This window comes from Pseudophryne corroboree, chromosome 11 (genome assembly GCF_028390025.1).
Source record: "Pseudophryne corroboree isolate aPseCor3 chromosome 11, aPseCor3.hap2, whole genome shotgun sequence".
NCBI lineage: Eukaryota > Metazoa > Chordata > Amphibia > Anura > Myobatrachidae > Pseudophryne > Pseudophryne corroboree.
The window spans coordinates 189,625,411-189,644,751 of NC_086454.1; the positions used below are offsets into that span (position 1 = coordinate 189,625,411).

The 19,341-nt window shown below is 46.9% G+C and overlaps 1 protein-coding gene across 5 annotated transcripts in view; it reads left to right on the forward strand.

Moving 5' to 3' along the window:
• Positions 1-19,341, forward strand: part of PC (pyruvate carboxylase) — a 1,082,342-nt gene that overhangs the window by 536,932 nt on the left and 526,069 nt on the right. For all 5 annotated transcript variants that reach the window (XM_063945165.1, XM_063945163.1, XM_063945164.1 and 2 more), the window contains one exon: positions 17,247-17,365. In XM_063945165.1, coding sequence (XP_063801235.1) covers positions 17,247-17,365 — 119 coding nt within the window. The remainder of the gene's footprint in view (positions 1-17,246; positions 17,366-19,341) is intronic.

Below are 19,341 nucleotides of genomic sequence, written 5' to 3' on the forward strand. Positions count from 1 at the left end.
TGAAGCCAATTCTTTCTGGAAGAAAAATCGACAGGGCCGAAATTTGAACCTTAATGGACCCCAATTTGAGGCCCATAGACACTCCTGTTTGCAGGAAATGCAGGAATCGACCGAGTTGAAATTTCTTCGTGGGGCCTTCCTGGCCTCACACCACGCAACATATTTTCGCCACATGTGGTGATAATGTTGTGCGGTCACCTCCTTTCTGGCTTTGACCAGGGTAGGAATGACCTCTTCCTGAATGCCTTTTCCCTTAGGATCCGGCGTTCCACCGCCATGCCGTCAAACGCAGCTGCGGTAAGTCTTGGAACAGACATGGTACTTGCTGAAACAAGTCCCTTCTTAGCGGCAGAGGCCATAAGTCCTCTGTGAGCATCTCTTGAAGTTCCGGGTACCAAGTCCTTCTTGGCCAATCCGGAGCCATGAGTATAGTTCTTACTCCTCTACGTCTTATAATTCTCAGTACCTTAGGTATGAAAAGCAGAGGATGGAACACATACACCGACTGGTACACCCACGGTGTTACCAGAACGTCCACAGCTATTGCCTGAGGGTCTCTTAACCTGGCGCAATACCTGTCCCGTTTTTTGTTCAGACGGGACGCCATCATGTCCACCTTTGGTAATTCCCAACGGTTTACAATCATGTGGAAAACTTCCCCATGAAGTTCCCACTCTGCCGGGTGGAGGTCGTGCCTACTGAGGAAGTCTGCTTCCCAGTTTCCATTCCCGGAATGAAACACTGCTGACATTGCTATCACATGATTTTCCGCCCAGCGAAAAGTCCTTGCAGTTTTTGCCACTGCCCTGCTGCTTCTTGTGCCGCCCTGTCTATTTACGTGGGCGACTGCCGTGATGTTTTATCCCACTGGATCAATACCGGCTGACCTTGAAGCAGAGGTCTTGCTAAGCTTAGAGCATTATAAATTTACCCTTAGCTATATTTATGTGGAGAAAAGTCTCCAGACTTGATCACACTCCCTGGAAATTTTTTCCTTGTGTGACTGCTCCCCAGCCTCTCGGGCTGGCCTCCGTGGTCACCAACATCCAAAACTGAATGCCGAATCTGCGGCCCTCTAGAAGATGAGCACTCTGTAACCACCACAGGAGAGACACCCTTGTCCTTGGATATAGGGTTATCCGCTGATGCATCTGAAGATGCGATCCGGACCATTTGTCCAGCAGATCCCACTGAAAAGTTCTTGCATGAAATCTGCCGACTGGAATTGCTTCGAAGGAAGTCACCATTTTTTTTACCATGGCCCTTGTGCAATGATGCACTGATTTTAGGAGGTTCCTGACTAGCTCGGATAACTCCCTGGCTTTCTCTTCCGGGAGAAACACCTTTTTCTGGACTGTGTCCAGAATCATCCCTAAGCACAGGAGACTTGTTGTCGGGATCAGCTGCGATTTTGGAATATTTAGAATCCACCCCTGCTGTTGTAACAGTATCCGAGATAGTGCTACTCCGACCTCCAACTGTTCCCTGGACTTTGCCCTTATCAGGAGATCGTCCAAGTAAGGGATAATTAAGACGCCTTTTCTTCGAAGAAGAACCATCATTTCGGCCATTACCTTGGTAAAGACCCGGGGTGCCGTGGACAATCCAAACGGCAGCGTCTGAAACTGATCGTGACAGTTCTGTACCACGAACCTGAGGTACCCTTAGTGATAAGGGCAAATTTGGGACATGGAGGTAAGCATCCCTGATGTCTCGGGACACCATATAGTCCCCTTCTTCCCGGTTCGTTATCACTGCTCTGAGTGACTCCATCTTGATTTGAACCTTTGTAAATGTTCAAATTTTTTTTTTTTTTTAGATTTAGAATAGGTCTCACCTAGCCTTCTGGCTTCAGTACCACAATATAGTGTGGAATAATACCCCTTTTCTTGTTGTAGGAGGGGTAATTTAATTATCACCTGCTGGGAATACAGCTCGTGAATTGTTTCCCATACTGCCTCCTTGTCGGAGGGAGACCTTGGTAAAGCAGACTTCAGGAGCCTGCGCAGGGGAAACGTCTCGACATTCCAATCTGTACCCCTGGGATACTACTTGTAGGATCCAGGGGTCCTGTACGGTCTCAGCGTCATGCTGAGAGCTTGTCAGAAGCGGTGGAACGCTTCTGTTCCTGGGAATGGGCTGCCTGCTGCAGTCTTCTTCCCTTTCCTCTATCCCTGGGCAGATATGACTCTTATAGGGACGAAAGGACTGAAGCTGAAAAGACGGTGTCTTTTTCTGCAGAGATGTGACTTAGGGTAAAAAACGGTGGATTTTCCAGCAGTTGCCGTGGCCACCAGGTCCGATGGACCGACCCCAAATAACTCCTCTTCCTTTATACGGCAATACACCTTTGTGCCGTTTGGAATCTGCATCACCTGACCACTGTCGTGTCCATAAACATCTTCTGGCAGATATGGACATCGCACTTACTCTTGATGCCAGAGTGCAAATATCCCTCTGTGCATCTCGCATATATAGAAATGCATCCTTTAAATGCTCTATAGTCAATAAAATACTGTCCCTGTCAAGGGTATCAATATTTTTAGTCAGGGAATCCGACCAAGCCACCCCAGCTCTGCACATCCAGGCTGAGGCGATCGCTGGTCGCAGTATAACACCAGTATGTGTGTATATACTTTTTATGATATTTTCCAGCCTCCTGTCAGCTGGCTCCTTGAGGACGGCCCTATCTATAGACGGTACCGCCACTTGTTCTGATAAGCGTGTGAGCGCCTTATCCACCCTAAGGGGTGTTTCCCAACGCGCCCTAACTTCTGGCGGGAAAGGGTATACCGCCCATATTTTCTATCGGGGGGAACCCACGCATCATCACACACTTCATTTAATTTATCTGATTCAGGAAAAACTACGGTAGTTTTTTCACATCCCACATAATACCCTCTTTTGTGGTACTTGTAGTATCAGAAATATGTAACACCTCCTTCATTGCCCTTAACGTGTGGCCCTAATAAGGAATGCGTTTGTTTATTCACCGTCGACACTGGATTCAGTGTCCCTGTCTGTGTCTGTGTCGACCGACTAAAGTAAACGGGCGTTTTAAAACCCCTGACGGTGTTTTTGAGACGTCTGGACCGGTACTAATTGTTTGTCGGCCGTCTCATGTCGTCAACCGACCTTGCCGCGTGTTGACATTATCACGTAATTCCCTAAATAAGCCATCCATTCCGGTGTCGACTCCCTAGAGAGTGACATCACCATTACAGGCAATTGCTCCGCCTCCTCACCAACATCGTCCTCATACATGTCGACACACACGTACCGACACACAGCACACACACAGGGAATGCTCTGATAGAGGACAGGACCTACTAGCCCTTTGAAGAGACAGAGGGAGAGTTTGCCAGCACACACCAAAAACGCTATAATTATATAGGGACAACCTTATATAAGTGTTTTCCCTTATAGCATCTTTTTTATATATTTCTAACGCCAAATTAGTGCCCCCCCTCTCTGTTTTAACCCTGTTTCTGTAGTGCAGTGCAGGGGAGAGCCTGGGAGCCTTCCCTCCAGCCTTTCTGTGAAGGAAAATGGCGCTGTGTGCTGAGGAGATAGGCCCCGCCCCTTTTTCGGCGGCCTCGTCTCCCGCTCTTAACGGATTCTGGCAGGGGTTAAATATCTCCATATAGCCCCCGGAGGCTATATGTGAGGTATTTTTAGCCAAAAATAGGTTTTCATTGCCTCCCAGGGCGCCCCCCTTCCAGCGCCCTGCACCCTCAGTGACTGCCGTGTGAAGTGTGCTGAGAGGAAATGGCGCACAGCTGCAGTGCTGTGCGCTACCTTAAGAAGACTGAGGAGTCTTCATGCCGCCGATTCTGGACCTTCTTCTTGTTTCAGCATCTGCAAGGGGGCCGGCGGCGAGGCTCCGGTGACCATCCAGGCTGTACCTGTGATCATCCCTCTGGAGCTAATGTCCAGTAGCCAAAGAAGCCAATCCATCCTGCACGCAGGTGAGTTCACTTCTTCTCCCCTAAGTCCCTCGTTGCAGTGATCCTGTTGCCAGCAGGACTCACTGTAAAATAAAAAACCTAAGCTAAACTTTTCTAAGCAGCTCTTTAGGAGAGCCACCTAGATTGCACCCTTCTCGGCCGGGCACAAAAATCTAACTGAGGCTTGGAGGAGGGTCATAGGGGGAGGAGCCAGTGCACACCACCTGATCCTAAAGCTTTACTTTTTGTGCCCTGTCTCCTGCGGAGCCGCTATTCCCCATGGTCCTTTCAGGAACCCCAGCATCCACTAGGACGATAGAGAAAACACTCATTTATGGTGGGATCCCTGTGTTATATAGCGCTCTGGTGTGTGCTGGCATACTCTCTCTCTGTCTCCCCAAAGGGCTCTGTGGGGTCCTGTCCTCTGTCAGAGCATTCCCTGTGTGTATGCGGTGTGTCGGTACGGCTGTGTCGACATGTTTGATAAGGAGACTTATGTGGAGGCGGAGCAGATGCCTATAAATGTGATGTCACCCCCTGCGGGGCCGACACCTGAGTGGATGGTTATGTGGAAGGAACTACGTGACAGTGTCGACTCCTTACATAAAAGGTTTGACGACATACCAAATATGGGACAGCCGGCTTCTAAGCCTGTGCCTGCCCAGGCGTCTCAAAAGCCATCAGGGGCTCTAAAACGCCCGCTACCTCAGATGGCAGACACAGATGTCGACTCGGATACTGACTCCAGTGTCGACGACGATGAGACTAATGTAACTTCCAATAGGGCCACACGTTATATGATTGAGGCAATGAAAAATGTGTTGCATATTTCTGATGTTACCCTTTTTTGTGGTACCCGGGGTATTATGTTTAGAGAGAAAAAACTACCAGTAGTTTTTCCTCCATCTGAGGAATTAAATGAAGTGTGTGAAGAAGCGTGGGCTTCCCCCGATAAGAAACTGGTAATTTCTAAGAGGTTACTAATGGCGTACCCTTTCCCGCCAGAGGATAGGTCACGTTGGGAAACATCCCCTAGGGTGGATAAAACGCTCACACGCTTGTCAAAGAAGGTGGCACTACCGTCTCCGGATATGGCCGCCCTGAAGGAATCTGCTGATAGAAAGCAGGAGGCTATCCTGAAGTCTATATATACACACACAGGTGTTATACTGAGACCAGCTATTGCTTCAGCATGGATGTGCAGCTGCGTGGTCAGATTCCCTGTCGGAAAATATTGATACCCTAGACAGGGACACTATATTGCTAACCGTAGAGCATATTAAAGACGCACTCTTATACATGAGGGATGCACAGAGGGATATTTGCCGGCTGGCATCTAAAATAAGTGCAATGTCCATTTCTGCCAGAAGAGGGTTATGGATTCGGCAGTGGACAGGAGATGCAGATTCTAAAAGGCACATGGAAGTTTTGCCTTAATAAGGGTGAGGAGTTGTTCGGGGAGGGTCTCTTGGACCTTGTTTCCACAGCAACTGCTGGGAAGTCTACATTTTTACCCCATGTTCCCTCACAGCCAATGAAAGCACCGTATTATCAGGTACAGTCCTTTCGGCCCAATAAGGGCAAGCGGGTTAAAGGCGCGTCCTTTCTGCCCAGAGGCAGAGGTAGAGGGAAAAAGCTGCAGCATACAGCCAGTTCCCAGGAGCAAAAGTCCTCCCCCGCTTCCTCTAAGTCCACAGCATGACGCTGGGGCTCCACAGGCGGAGCCAGGTACGGTGGGGGCCCGTCTCAAAAATTTCAGTGATCAGTGGGCTCGCTCACGGGTGGATCCCTGGATCTTTCAAGTAGTGTCTCAGGGGTACAAGCTGGAATTCGAGACGTCTCCCCCCCGCCGTTTCCTCAAATCTGCCTTGCCAACAACTCCCTCAGCCAGGAAGGCAGTGTTAGAGGCAATTCACAAGCTGTATTCCCAGCAGGTGATAGTAAAGGTGCCCCTACTTCAACAAGGACGGGGTTACTATTCCACAATGTTTGTGGTACCGAAACCGGACGGTTCGGTGAGACCCATTTTAAATTTGAAATCCTTGAACACGTATATAAAAAAATTCAAGTTCAAGATGGAATCGCTCAGGGCGGTTATTGCAAGCCTGGATGAGGGGGATTACATGGTATCACTGGACATCAAGGATGCTTACCTGCATGTCCCCATTTACCATCCTCACCAGGAGTACCTCAGATTTGTGGTACAAGATTGTCATTACCAATTCCAGACGTTGCCGTTCGGTCTATCCACGGCTCCGAGGGTCTTTACCAAGGTAATGGCCGAAATGATGATACTCCTTCGAAAGAAGGGAGTTTTAATTATCCCGTACTTGGACGATCTCCTGATAAAGGCGAGGTCCAGGGAGCAGTTGTTGGTCGGGGTAGCACTATCTCGGGAGGTGCTACAACAGCACGGCTGGATTCTAAATATTACAAAGTCACAGCTGGTCCCTACGACACGTCTACTGTTCCTGGGGATGGTTCTGGACACAGAACAGAAAAAAGTGTTTCTCCCGGAGGAGAAGGCCAAGGAGCTGTCATCTCTAGTCAGAGGCCTCCTAAAACCAAAACAGGTGTCGGTGCATCACTGCACGCGGATCCTGGGAAAGATGGTAGCTTCCTACGAAGCAATTCCATTCGGCAGGTTCCATGCAAGAACTTTTCAGTGGGACCTGTTGGACAAGTGGTCCGGATCGCATCTTCAGATGCATCGGCTGATAACCCTGTCTCCAAGGACTAGGGTGTTTCTGCTGTGGTGGCTGCAGAGTGCTCATGTTCAAGAGGGCCGCAGATTCGGCATACAGGACTGGGTCCTGGTGACCACGGATGCCAGCCTTCGAGGCTGGGGGGCAGTCACACACGGAAGAAACTTCCAAGGACTATGGTCAAGTCAGGAGACTTCCCTGCACATAAATATTCTGGAACTGAGGGCCATTTACAATGCCCTAAGTCAGGCAAAACCCCTGCTTCAAAACCAGCCGGTACTGATCCAGTCAGACAACATCACGGCGGTCGCCCATGTAAACCGACAGGGCGGCACGAGAAGCAGGACGGCGATGGCAGAAGCCACAAGGATTCTCAGATGGGCGGAAAATCACGTGTTAGCACTGTCAGCAGTGTTCATTCTGGGAGTGGACAACTGGGAAGCATACTTCCTCAGCAGGCACGACCTCCACCCGGGAGAGTGGGGACTTCATCCAGACGTTTTCCAACTGATTGTAAACCGTTGGGAAAGGCCACAGGTGGACATGATGGCGTCTCGCCTAAACAAAAAGCTAGAAAGATATTGCGTCAGGTCGAGAGACCCTCAGGCGGTAGCTGTGGACGCTCTAGTGACACCGTGGGTGTACCGGTCGGTTTATGTGTTCCCTCCTCTTCCTCTCATACCAAAGGTACTGAGGATAATAAGGAGAATTGGAGTAAGAACTATACTCATTGTTCCGGATTGGCCAAGAAGAGCTTGGTACCTGGAACTTCAAGAAATGATGTCAGAGGAACCATGGCCTCTGCCGCTCAGACAGGACCTGCTACAGCAGGGGCGCTTGACGGCATGGCGGTTGAACACCGGATCCTGAAGGAAAAGGGCATTCCGGAAGAAGTCATTCCTACGCTGATTAAAGCTAGGAAAGAAGTAACCGCAAACCATTATCACCGCATATGGCGAAAATATGTTGCGTGGTGTGAGGCCAGGAAGGCCCCAACGGAGGAATTTCAGCTGGGCCGTTTCCTGCACTTCCTACAGTCAGGGGTGACTATGGGCCTAAAATTGGGTTCCATTAAGGTCCAGATTTCGGCTCTATCGATTTTCTTCCTGAGAGAACTGGCTTCACTACCTGAAGTTCAAACTTTTGTTAAGGGAGTGCTGCATATTCAGCCCCCTTTTGTGCCTCCAGTGGCACCTTGGGATCTCAACGTGGTGTTGGATTTCCTAAAGTCACATTGGTTTGAGCCACTTAAAACCGTGGAATTGAAGTATCTCACGTGGAAAGTGGTCATGTTGTTGGCCTTGGCTTCGGCCAGGCGGGTATCAGAATTGGCGGCTTTGTCATGTAAAAGCCCTTATCTGATTTTCCATATGGATAGGGCAGAATTGAGGACTCGTCCCCAATTTCTCCCAAAGGTGGTATCAGCCTTTCACCTGTACCAACCTATCGTGGTGCCTGCGGCTACTAAAGACTTGGAGGCTTCCAAGTTGTTGGATGTAGTCAGGGCCCTGAAAATTTATGTTTCCAGGACAGCTGGAGTCAGAAAGACTGACTCGCTATTTATCCTGTATGCACCCAACAAGTTGGGTGCACCTGCTTCAAAGCAGACTATTGCTCGCTGGATCTGTAGTACGATTCAGCTTGCACATTCTGCGGCTGGACTGCCGCATCCTAAATCGGTGAAAGCCCATTCCACGAGGAAGGTGGGCTCTTCTTGGGCGGCTGCCCGAGGGGTCTCGGCTCTACAACTTTGCCGAGCAGCTACTTGGTCGGGGTCAAACACATTTGCTAAATTCTACAAGTTTGACACCCTGGCTGAGGAGGACCTAGAGTTTGCCCATTCGGTGCTGCAGAGTCATCCGCACTCTCCCGCCCGTTTGGGAGCTTTGGTATAATCCCCATGGTCCTTACGGAGTCCCAGCATCCACTTAGGACGTCAGAGAAAATAAGAATTTACTCACCGGTAATTCTATTTCTCGTAGTCCGTAGTGGATGCTGGGCGCCCATCCCAAGTGCGGATTGTCTGCAATACTTGTATATAGTTATTGTTTAACTAAAGGGTTATTGTTGAGCCATCTGTTGAGGCTCAGTTGTTCTCATACTGTTAACTGGGTATTGTATCACGAGTTATACGGTGTGATTGGTGTGGCTGGTATGAGTCTTACCCGGGATTCAAAATCCTTCCTTATTTTTTCAGCTCTTCCGGGCACAGTATCCTAACTGAAGTCTGGAGGAGGGTCATAGTGGGAGGAGCCAGTGCACACCAGTAGTCTAAAGCTTTCTTTTAGTTGTGCCCAGTCTCCTGCGGAGCCGCTATTCCCCATGGTCCTTACGGAGTCCCAGCATCCACTACGGACTACGAGAAATAGAATTACCGGTGAGTAAATTCTTATTTTTTTGTTGTGATGTTGTTTTCTAAGACACGTTCTTATGGAAGTCCATGGAGTACCGTCTCAATTCTTTCCCAGCTGAACCCAGCAATAGGGTCCAGGAAATCTGCTTCTAGCCTGACGACGAGTATTAAACACCTGAAACGTTGCAATCCGCTGCTGCTGTTATGATTTTATTTCCACTGATACTAAGACCACAGAGTGTCGTCTTTCGTTCTTATATCTAGCTACAGTATCTGTATAGTTGAGATATCACAACCTAGAAGAATATAGTTAACTTTATAATAAAAATAAATGCAAGTTTATATTTTTAATAGGAGTGTAATCTATGTCCTGGTGTTGGGTTGACTGAGAAATACCCCTTTCACATCGACAAAAATAACCCAGGCTATTGGTCGGTCGCGGAGCATTGTGAAAGCGCCAAAGTGAAATAACCTGGGTCGCGCCACCCGGCATTTTAACCCGGGATCAAAGGAGGGTTAAACATTAGTTGGGCATTGGTACATGTGCAGTGTGAAAGGGTCTGTCCGGGGTTATTCAGCCTAGCACAAAAAAAGGCACTGATTGGATGTCTCCATGATGATGTCAACAGCCACAGCTCTGTACACACAGACGGCAGACTTCGAGAGCAGCGCTGGCTGTATCAAACAGCAGTACTGTAGAAACAATACTTACCAACCTGATATCTCTTATGTTGATAACTCAACAATCAACCCTACACCACAAGCTCGCTGCCTAGGGGTCATTCTTGACTCTGAACTGTCCTTTGTTCCCCACATTAAAGCTATATCAAAATAATTTTACATCAGAGCCGTAACTAGACCTTTTGGTGCCCTGTGCCAGAAAGGGAGTTGGTCCCCCCCCAATACTGAAAATAGGGACAGCACCAAAAATTTAGGGGCATGGCCACATAATAGTTCCGATTCACATTACACTACACAGTAGTGTCCATTATTCACATTATAGCACACAGTAGTGCCACTTGTACATATTGTGCCAGGTAGAGTCCCTTAGACGCACTGCTCCAGGTAGAGCCCCTTAGACACACTGTGCCAGGTAGAGCCCCTTAGACACACTGTGCCAGGTAGAGCCCCTTAGACGCACTGCTCCAGGTAGAGCCCCTTAGACGCACTGCTCCAGGTAGAGCCCCTTAGACACACTGTGCCAGGTAGAGCCCCTTAGACGCACTGTGCCAGGTAGAGCCCCTTAGACACACTGTGCCAGGTAGAGCCCCTTAGACGCACTGCTCCAGGTAGAGTCCCTTAGACACACTGTGCCAGGTAGAGGCACATTGCGCCAGGTAAAGAGAGAGGAGGGGGGTGTCTAATTACCTTGCATGGGGAGCTGCCACACTTCACGATGCAGCAGCCCTGCGCCTCAGCTGGGGAAATCAGCAGCGCCCCACTGGCACACACCTAGTTATGGCCCTGTGTTACATGCATCTAAGAAACATTCCAAAATTTCACCATATTTTACACAAGCACAAACTGTAATCCATGCACTCAATATCTCCCGCATTGATTATTGCAATAGTCTTCTGACTGGTCTTGCCAAAAATAGGCTGTCACCACTAAAATCCATTTTGAATGCAGCTGCAAGGCTGATTTTCCTCGCTAGACATTCATCGTCTGCAGATCCGCTCTGTCAGTCCCTCCATTGGTTACCTGTATTCTACTGTATTCAATATAAAATACTTTTATTTACATACAAGGCTATTAACCAAACTGCCCTAACATACATCTCTTTACTCATCTCAAAATATTTACCTACCCGACCTCACATCTGTGCACAAGATCTGCATCTCTCATCCGCACGCATACTTGCTCCCTCTCAAAATAACTGGAATGCCCTCCCACGCACAATAAGACTCGCCTCTAGTCTCCAAACCTTTAAAGGTTCCCTAAAAACTCACCTTTTCAGACAAGCTTATTAAATTTTGTACCCACCCACATAACTTTCAATGCTTCAATCTAATTACATCCTCTCTGTACAGTCCACACTTAACCTCACATATTTTATATTTCTTCACTTTCACACATTACTGACCCTTGGCCATTGCTGGGCACCATGTCATACAGCCCATTAAGAACCTTTGCAATCTGATGGCCCATTATGCAGTAGGTAACATCTATCCTTGTGTATCAATGCCTATGTCTGTATAGATTGTAAGCTTGTGAGGAGGACTTACCTACCTCTAGGTCGTCTGATTTTACCCAGTTTTGTTTCTATTACTGTTCTAATTGTAAAAGACAACGGAATATGCTGCGCTATATAAAAAAACAATTCATAAATAATAAAAAATCATGAACTCTAGGCTACACACATGCTTGGTCGGCCATGTTTGCTGCAATGCTATGAGCAGTCCCCACCCCTTCCTTTTTGTTTCCTTTTGATACCTCATCTTTGTGAGCCAGAAAAAGTCAATTTTAAATTACATCCATAGTATTTACATGGGTGACCTGGGTTCACTGTGACAGGCGCCAACCCTGGAATAACCCAGGTCGAAAATGCAGTGTGAAAGGGTCTGACCCGGGTTCAAAATCCTGGGTCGGGCATGGGTTTGCAATGTGAAAGGGGTATGAACTGATGAAGCTTAAGTTAAGATTTATCTACTTTTGTTAAATCCAAAGTGTAGAAGACTTTTCCTGCATGTTATGTGTTGTTCTCTGTACTTGTAACCCACATAATACATGTGTTCAGATTATTTCTTTATTACTGTGATTTGTTTGGAGATCTTCAAAGAGTTAAACATGAAAATAAAAGCCTGATGGTGATAGGGCAGTCATTCCTGAGCAGAGTAATAAGTTAGCTTTACAAGAGAAATCAGTAACTGTATTTGTAAAGGAAATTGCAGATCGGTAAATGTAGCAGTGTGTAATCTAGCACTTGCATGTGAAGTTTCTTATCATGCAGTTAAAGCAGTTAAGGAAAAGGTGATCTGACACCTAAAGGCCCATACATACTAGACGAGAAAATAAAAGATATCGCTCAGAAGGGTCATTCTGAGCAAGATCTTTTACACTCGCGCCTACTGTGTACACTCAATGTTAACGATGCGTGCTCCCATGCATCGTTAACGCCCCCCTCCCTTGTCTGAACTATGTACCGACGAGGGAGGTCCTTGTGAACGACAGAGGTGCAGCATGGGCGTCAATCCCCTCGCCGTTGCTCCCTTCCCCGCTGGCATCGGCAGGTGTGTATGCACTTGCTAATGCCGGCACCCCATCGGGTCACCGCTGCTGCTAATATCTGCATCAGTGGGGGCTCGTCTAGTGTGTATGGGCCTTAAGGCAAACCAGCAATAGTGTACCTATCTAGGTTTCCATATTTATGTCTGGCTTGATTGCATAGTTGCAGCATTGCAGTGATGTATAGCTTAGCTTTCCATTATTGTATGCGTTCTGATGACCTTAAATGACTGTAATTGCAATACTTACTTTGTGGTGGTCAGGTGTAGGCTTTTCCTTACAAATTCAGATCTGATCACCTCGAGCAGTAGAAACTGACTGTATTGAGTTCCCGCCCTGCACACTAAGCTTTGTTGTAGCCCTAGTTGCTGCTATATTCTGCTAACCTATTCTCCCATCCATGAGAATACATAAAGGCTTCTGCACACAGTGTTTAAATCAATGCCACTGGTTCTATATTTGATAGGTGAACGGATTAGACTGTGCTGTGCACAGGGATATCTTAGGAAAGGGAGGGAGCAGAAAGGAATGAAAAGTAGAACATGGTTTATTTTTACCTATGTATGTTAGGTTGTTTATTTTAAAGCTCCTGCAGTCTATAGTTATCACTGTTTTTTATGCATTTTACAGGACAGAACTGATATTAGGAGGGCAGTCATCTGAATCACAACTGCATATACAAATCCAAAGGTAGCACAGGTCAGGGCAGACATGAGGAATTTTAGATTGAGGTACCGCAACTTCCTGGCCCCCCTGAAGGTGGTACGGCCACACTCTTTAGCGGCGTAGCCCCACCACTACCTAGCATGTGAGGAGCAACTGTACCCATATTGCCACCATATAATACCGTCAGCATTCCTGACCGCCATGTACCACAGGACAGCATTAGCGGCTGCCATATACTACAGACAACAGTAGTGTTAAACTCCTATTTAGATCACTCTGTCTCATAAAAAAAGTAATTCTAATTAACACCATTGAATCATTAACTCTTTAGTATTACCGATCATAAACTACTCCCAACCCCTCCATACCTTTAACTTACCTTTTGCAGTTCAGCTGCACAGCAGTGCCCAGGCAGGAAACAGATGCCTGTGCAAGCAGGTCCTGCCGATGCTGCTACCTGTGAAGAGGAGGTGGGGCCATGTACAGACACGGGAGACTGTGGAGCCATTGCTGTATTGCAGCATAGCACAACCCCTGGCAGGTGGTAACTCTAGGCTGGCCACTTCCCCCTGCTCTTCTAGCCCTCCGCTGTTGGTGCTGAGGCAGCTACAACGACAGATCCCCTGGTTGTTCTGTTCTCTCTGTCTCCCCAGACATGGGATACTAAATTCATCTATTCCTATCAATGATGCTCTTTCCTCAAGCATAGAATTGATATGGTGCAAGCATGGGCTATATTTCATTCCATTAATGGGAATGCAATAATTACAGAAGTTCTACAGCCTTTTAATGCTGCTGTTAATTTGGCCTTGCAGACTAAATTCAGTCAATACAGGTCACGTAGAGGCGCTGCCAAACTAAATGTAAAACTTTTGCTACATTGTAGTTGAGTTAGGCTGGGCATATTGCCAGGTCTTACAAGTACAATCATGTCACATTTTCATTTTTGTATATACTGTAGATGGCTATACTCTGCCTGCAACACAAGTCAGTGGGGGGTTAATTCAATTAAATGAGAAGCCCGTGCAGTTGGAAGGGCATGAAAAAGCTGGTAGCAAAAGCACAAAGCATTCTCAACATTGTTCGTTTACCTTGCATAGGCATGTGCCGTAATAGGAGTGACGTTGTCCTGCCATATTTACCTGTGATGCGAGCAGCCACTGCAGATAATTAAATCACCCCCATAGTCTGTCCTTCACTAGGAGAAATAGATCAAAATTTCACATGGTGCCCATTAACTGCGTTTCATAACTAGCCACAAGTTGTAGATATGTTTTGTCAAATTGTTTATGTAGAATCTCACTATGACCCTTGTGGCTTTACCTAAATATCCCCTCTGCACAGAGTATCCTGGGTTTCAGTTTAATGCTATCCTTTCAAACATTCATTTATATATATTATTTTTCTATTGTCATAGATTTAACTGGTTTCATGAATAATGACCCTGTACAGTATAATGTCAATGTTGAATCCGTAAAGCTAGAGTGATGGGAATTAGGTGTTTGGAAATTATGTTTATTAAGATTAGACAATAAGCCAGTGCATACTGTATGTACAGATTTGGAGGGAAATTGTATGAATGTTGCTACAAATCTGTGCGCGCAAAAACAATGGATGTATGGATAGTTCTATGCATCTTGTGATGTGCCAGACCTCTATGTATACTTGATTTGCATGCATTTATGCTTGCGTCCATCTTTGCATAGCTGCAGTTCCCATTTACATGCTCTCACTGAACTTGGCCTACAGTATGTGATAATGCTGTGTTATAGCACAGTTACGGTTCTTGAATAGTAAGTGTGGGTGCGTTTCATTTAGGACTCTGATTTACCCTTATTTTGGTGTGCACAGTTTTAGAGCTTGCACAGTACAAAGACATGCAAGATACGGTTCAGACATTCATTTGTTCTAAATCTCTATTGCCAAGTAAAGTCTTAAAGACAAACCGATAACGGCTTTATGAAAAACACGTGTGTTAAAACTTGCATGCATCTTATGTCTTTGTTGGGATAGATGAGTAATTCATCTAGTGTTTAGTCTACGACCCTGCACCTGTCATAACCCATGCAGCTCCTCTTTCATGCGTGGGGGAAGGGGAGGGGGGGGGTCACTTTCTGCTTTGGAGCTTCTAGCACACTCTGGTCTGTTTCTAGGCACTGAGATACAGTCCAGAGTGTGCTAGAAGCAACAGAACAAAGAGCGACAGGAAAGAGGAACTGCACGATTGGGACAGTAATCAATCTACCACCCTGCACCTATCATTGATGCTTATTTTATACAGTATCTGTAATATAACAAACATCATTTAAACAGTCTGAGATTAGAGTGGGTTGTTTATTTAAAAGGGGATTTTATTGAAAAGGGAGCGATGTGGCTTTGGGGCAGCTTGTTTGGTGTTAGCGGGATCGGTATACTATTGTATATAATGCAGTCAACACTATTGTGATTGGATGTAATAATAAGTATTATAAGGTATGGGTGCCTGGCCTGCATTATACATGTCCTAAACCCCCACCCCCCCATTGATTGTAGCACATCCCCCTTCCCCTATTATCAGGTCCCCCATCCCTTATAATATCCATTACTGCACCCCTCAGTCAGTGACTGTATTGACTATATATTAGTGCCTTTTAGTGTGACTCCATTATACGAGGTCTGACAAGTTAGCAAACTCACTACCGTGCAATCGTGGATTTGCAAAGCAGCCGCAACAGCCCAGCGGGTCCCAGGAGGCTAGCTGAAAATGTACATTGCTGAGCTAGCTGAATACTCCCGGCAGGCTGCCAGGTGCCAGTTGCTGGACCTGCCTGTGCGCAGTGCTCACAGTGTAAACGGATGGTGTGATGTTTAGCATTACTGCCTCAAAGCACTCAGGTCATGCGTTCAATTCTAATCATGGCACTTGCTATATGGGATTTGTATATTCTTCAGGTACTTGTGTGGGTTTGCTAGGGTGTGCAGTCCAGGCGCTCTCCACACAATATATTATGTGCGTTGGGGCGCCCTCATTCTGGATTAGCACCCAACCCACTGCCTCTCAGGCTTTAAACAGGGAACTAGCACATGCTGACTGCAGAAAAGCCATATGTAAGATACTTTCAATTATATAGAAAGTTGGTTGAGGGGTGAACTTTTGGGGTGTGGGGCTCCTTGGATTGCTCTGGCTGGGCCACTTTGGGGCATCACCACCTTACATTTATTTTTAACACCTATATCACCCTGTGTTTGTTTATATTTATGCAGCATTTTTCACACATCTTTTACACTTGTAACCAGTGTCGGACTGGGGCATGAAGGGCCCACCGGGGGAATGCAGTGATAGGGGCCCATACTTATGGGTGTGGTCAGCCTACAAAGGGGGTGTGACCAACCCCTACATAGGCTTGAAATACACAATATACCTGTGCAACATATCTACCATATACAATACAAGTGCACAGTCTGGAACCTGATCCCTAGAGGAAGGAGTGGGCCCTCAGGCAGTGGGGCCCACCGGTGGTTTCCCCTGTACCCCTGTGGGCCAGTTCGACCCTGCTTGTAACACTGATCAGCTAACCTCACTTTCTAACACTGACACCTTACTGCTGTCCTCTTTCCAATACTTAGCAGCTTCTTTCACTTGCTTAACACTGATTTCTCACTTCTATCCCTTATTTGTGTGGTGCCCTAGGGTGGTTTGGGTATGCCCTGTGCCCCAGAGGCGAACCCCCATAATGTTAGTGACCTGTCCGATGAGGTCACCGTGAAGAAGTTTGGCAGGCTCATATATTGGCCAATATATGCCAAGAACCTCTGATATGATGGTTATTATAATTTTAATGGTTGTGTGGTGCACCTGCGCTCTTGTTCTTGTAGTACTAAGTCCCAGCAAGGTAGTACATCCCATTATAAGAAGCTAGGGTGTGCAGTCCAGGCCCTCTCCCCACAGTATATTCTAGATTAATTGACTGCCAACAAAATTAACCCTAGCGTGAATGTGTTCACGTGGTAGGGAATATAGATTGTAAGCTCCACCGAGGAAGGGACTGATGTGAATGACCATATGTTCTTTGCGCTGCGGAATATGTGTGCGCTATATAAATAACTGGTAATAAAAAAATAATAATTACACTAGTACAACTACCATCCGACTGCTATAATCGGATTGGGGTGCATACACTGCCTGGGGGCGGCCTAATGAGCGGGGACCTGTCTGCTACAATTGGTGGGGGGGCCCACACTGAGGATTGTTTGAGGAAGGTGACCCAAATCAAATCAGTGTCTTGCTTAGGGTCCCATGAGGTCTAAATCCATCTCTGACGCTACTTACTGTACCATGCCAATCTGAATCTTCACCTTGTGTGTTTACAGGTCAACTATGAAAATGCAGGTACAGTTGAGTTCCTTGTGGATAAACATGGCAAACACTACTTCATAGAAGTCAACTCTCGACTGCAGGTGGAGCACACTGTGACGGAGGAGATAACTGAGTAAGTTCTAAGCAGTTGTGGTCAATAAAAATAAAAAACTGTGCCTAGTGATAGAAAGGCTTTGATGAAAATCGCTGACTGAAACCAGCGCTATGTGTACAAAACGTTGCTGAAGGTCTTAAACAATTTAATTAATGAAAGTGGCGAGAATGTGTAACCACCCTCCTTATTTCTTTAGTCATTGGGAATATGTGATAGTTTTTTTTTTTCCGTGTGTGTTTTGTTTTCTGCCACAATCCTTTAGCTGTTGTTTCAGCAAGGGGTGAGTAATTTTATGCAGTACTACTTTTCTCCATAAGAAACCATTACTAGTCTGTTTTTCTCATAAACATGAATGACTGTAGAATGTGCTTCTGCCTCCCCACCACACACAGTGCTCCTGAACCCTACAGAATTTAGGGGATCTGGTATTTTTGTGTCAGAAAGTAATAGAACTTGAGGAATGTGTCCATCAGTATGCCATTAATATGCTAGGCTTTTTCCAGTGCATTTAATGTCAATTGATCTTTTACTGAATTAAGTTTTTCTAAAGACGCTGTGCGCATCCCGAATGCTTTAATGTGCTTTTACACCCAGACCGTTCTGAATCCTTAATATTGTGCTGGGGAGCTTAGCGTACGATCTATTAATATATCAAGGCAGGCTTTTTTATTCGATTGAACGCAGTCCTGCATATAAAACGCTGGGAACAAAAAACCCATAAAGTGTACACTTTTTTTTCTCTTACGCCCTAGAGGATGCTGGGGTCCACATTAGTACCATGGGGTATAGATGGGTCCACCAGGAGCCATTGGCACTTTAAGAGTTTGAGAGGTTGGGCTGGCTTCTCCCTCTATGCCACTCCTACCAGACTCATGTGGTAAAATGTGCCCGGAGGAGCCAGTCACAGCTAGGGGAGCTCCTAGAGCTTCTTTAGTTTTATTTTTTTCTAAGAGTAGTATAGGCACAGGGAGGCTGCTGGCAACAACCTCCCTGCTTTGTGGGACTTAGGGGGGAAGTAGTGTCCGCCCTGCTGGGTCTGAGCCACTATCTCCACTGACAGGACACTGAGCTCCTGAGGGTGTTGATCGTTAGCCGCCCCAGGCGACCGCTCACTCCTGCAGCACTGCCGCCATTCCCTAACAGAGCCAGAAGATTCCGGTGGCGAGTGAGTCACCGACCCCCCTGGCAAGTGGGGAGCCGGTGTGAAGATGGTGGCAACAGGGTGGGAGCGCAGTATTAACTGCGCTCCGGAGGCTCAGCAGTACATAGTGCCAGTGCCTATACCCTACACTGGCTCCAAGGCTGTCAGGGATCTCGGTAACGCTGCCAGCACAATTCCTCAGGCCAGTATAAAGAAGTGGAGAGCAGAAAGCAGCGCCATGTTCATGGGGCAGAGCTTCTCAGAGCGGACCCAGCAGCGTTCAGCGACATTTTCCTGCCTGCAGATCCTCTACAGTGACACTGACAGAGCTGTCCCACCAAGCAACTCTAGCTATCCTTTGCGGTTCTAGGGGGTTGTAGAAGGGGGGGAGGCTGTGTAATTACTGTGTAGTCTATTAAGGTACACAGTAAGTGCCAGGTAGTTGTATTATAACTACCTTGGGAAGCGCTGTGTGTGGGTTGGCTCCAATCTCTGTGTTTCTCTGTGGCATACTTGGGGGGAAACTGTCTGACATTTCCCTGTGTGTGGGTGGGTGGTGTTGTCTCACATAGCCATGTCCAGGGACTCTGTGTCTTATGCTGCAGAGGACATTTCCTCTCAGGAATGTAATGCATTGTCTGAGATCCCTGTTGCTGAGCCTGAGTTAACTGCTATTAAGGGAATGATGTCTCAGATCTCTACTAGGGTAGCTCATACTGAGACTGAAACTCAGGTTTTAAAGAAGTCTATGGCAGTTTGGTCAGGTTCTGTTCCTATTCCTTCAAAATCCCCTGGCATATACCCACAGAAACGTGCACTTGCCCAAATTATGCAAGATGACACGGATACCGAC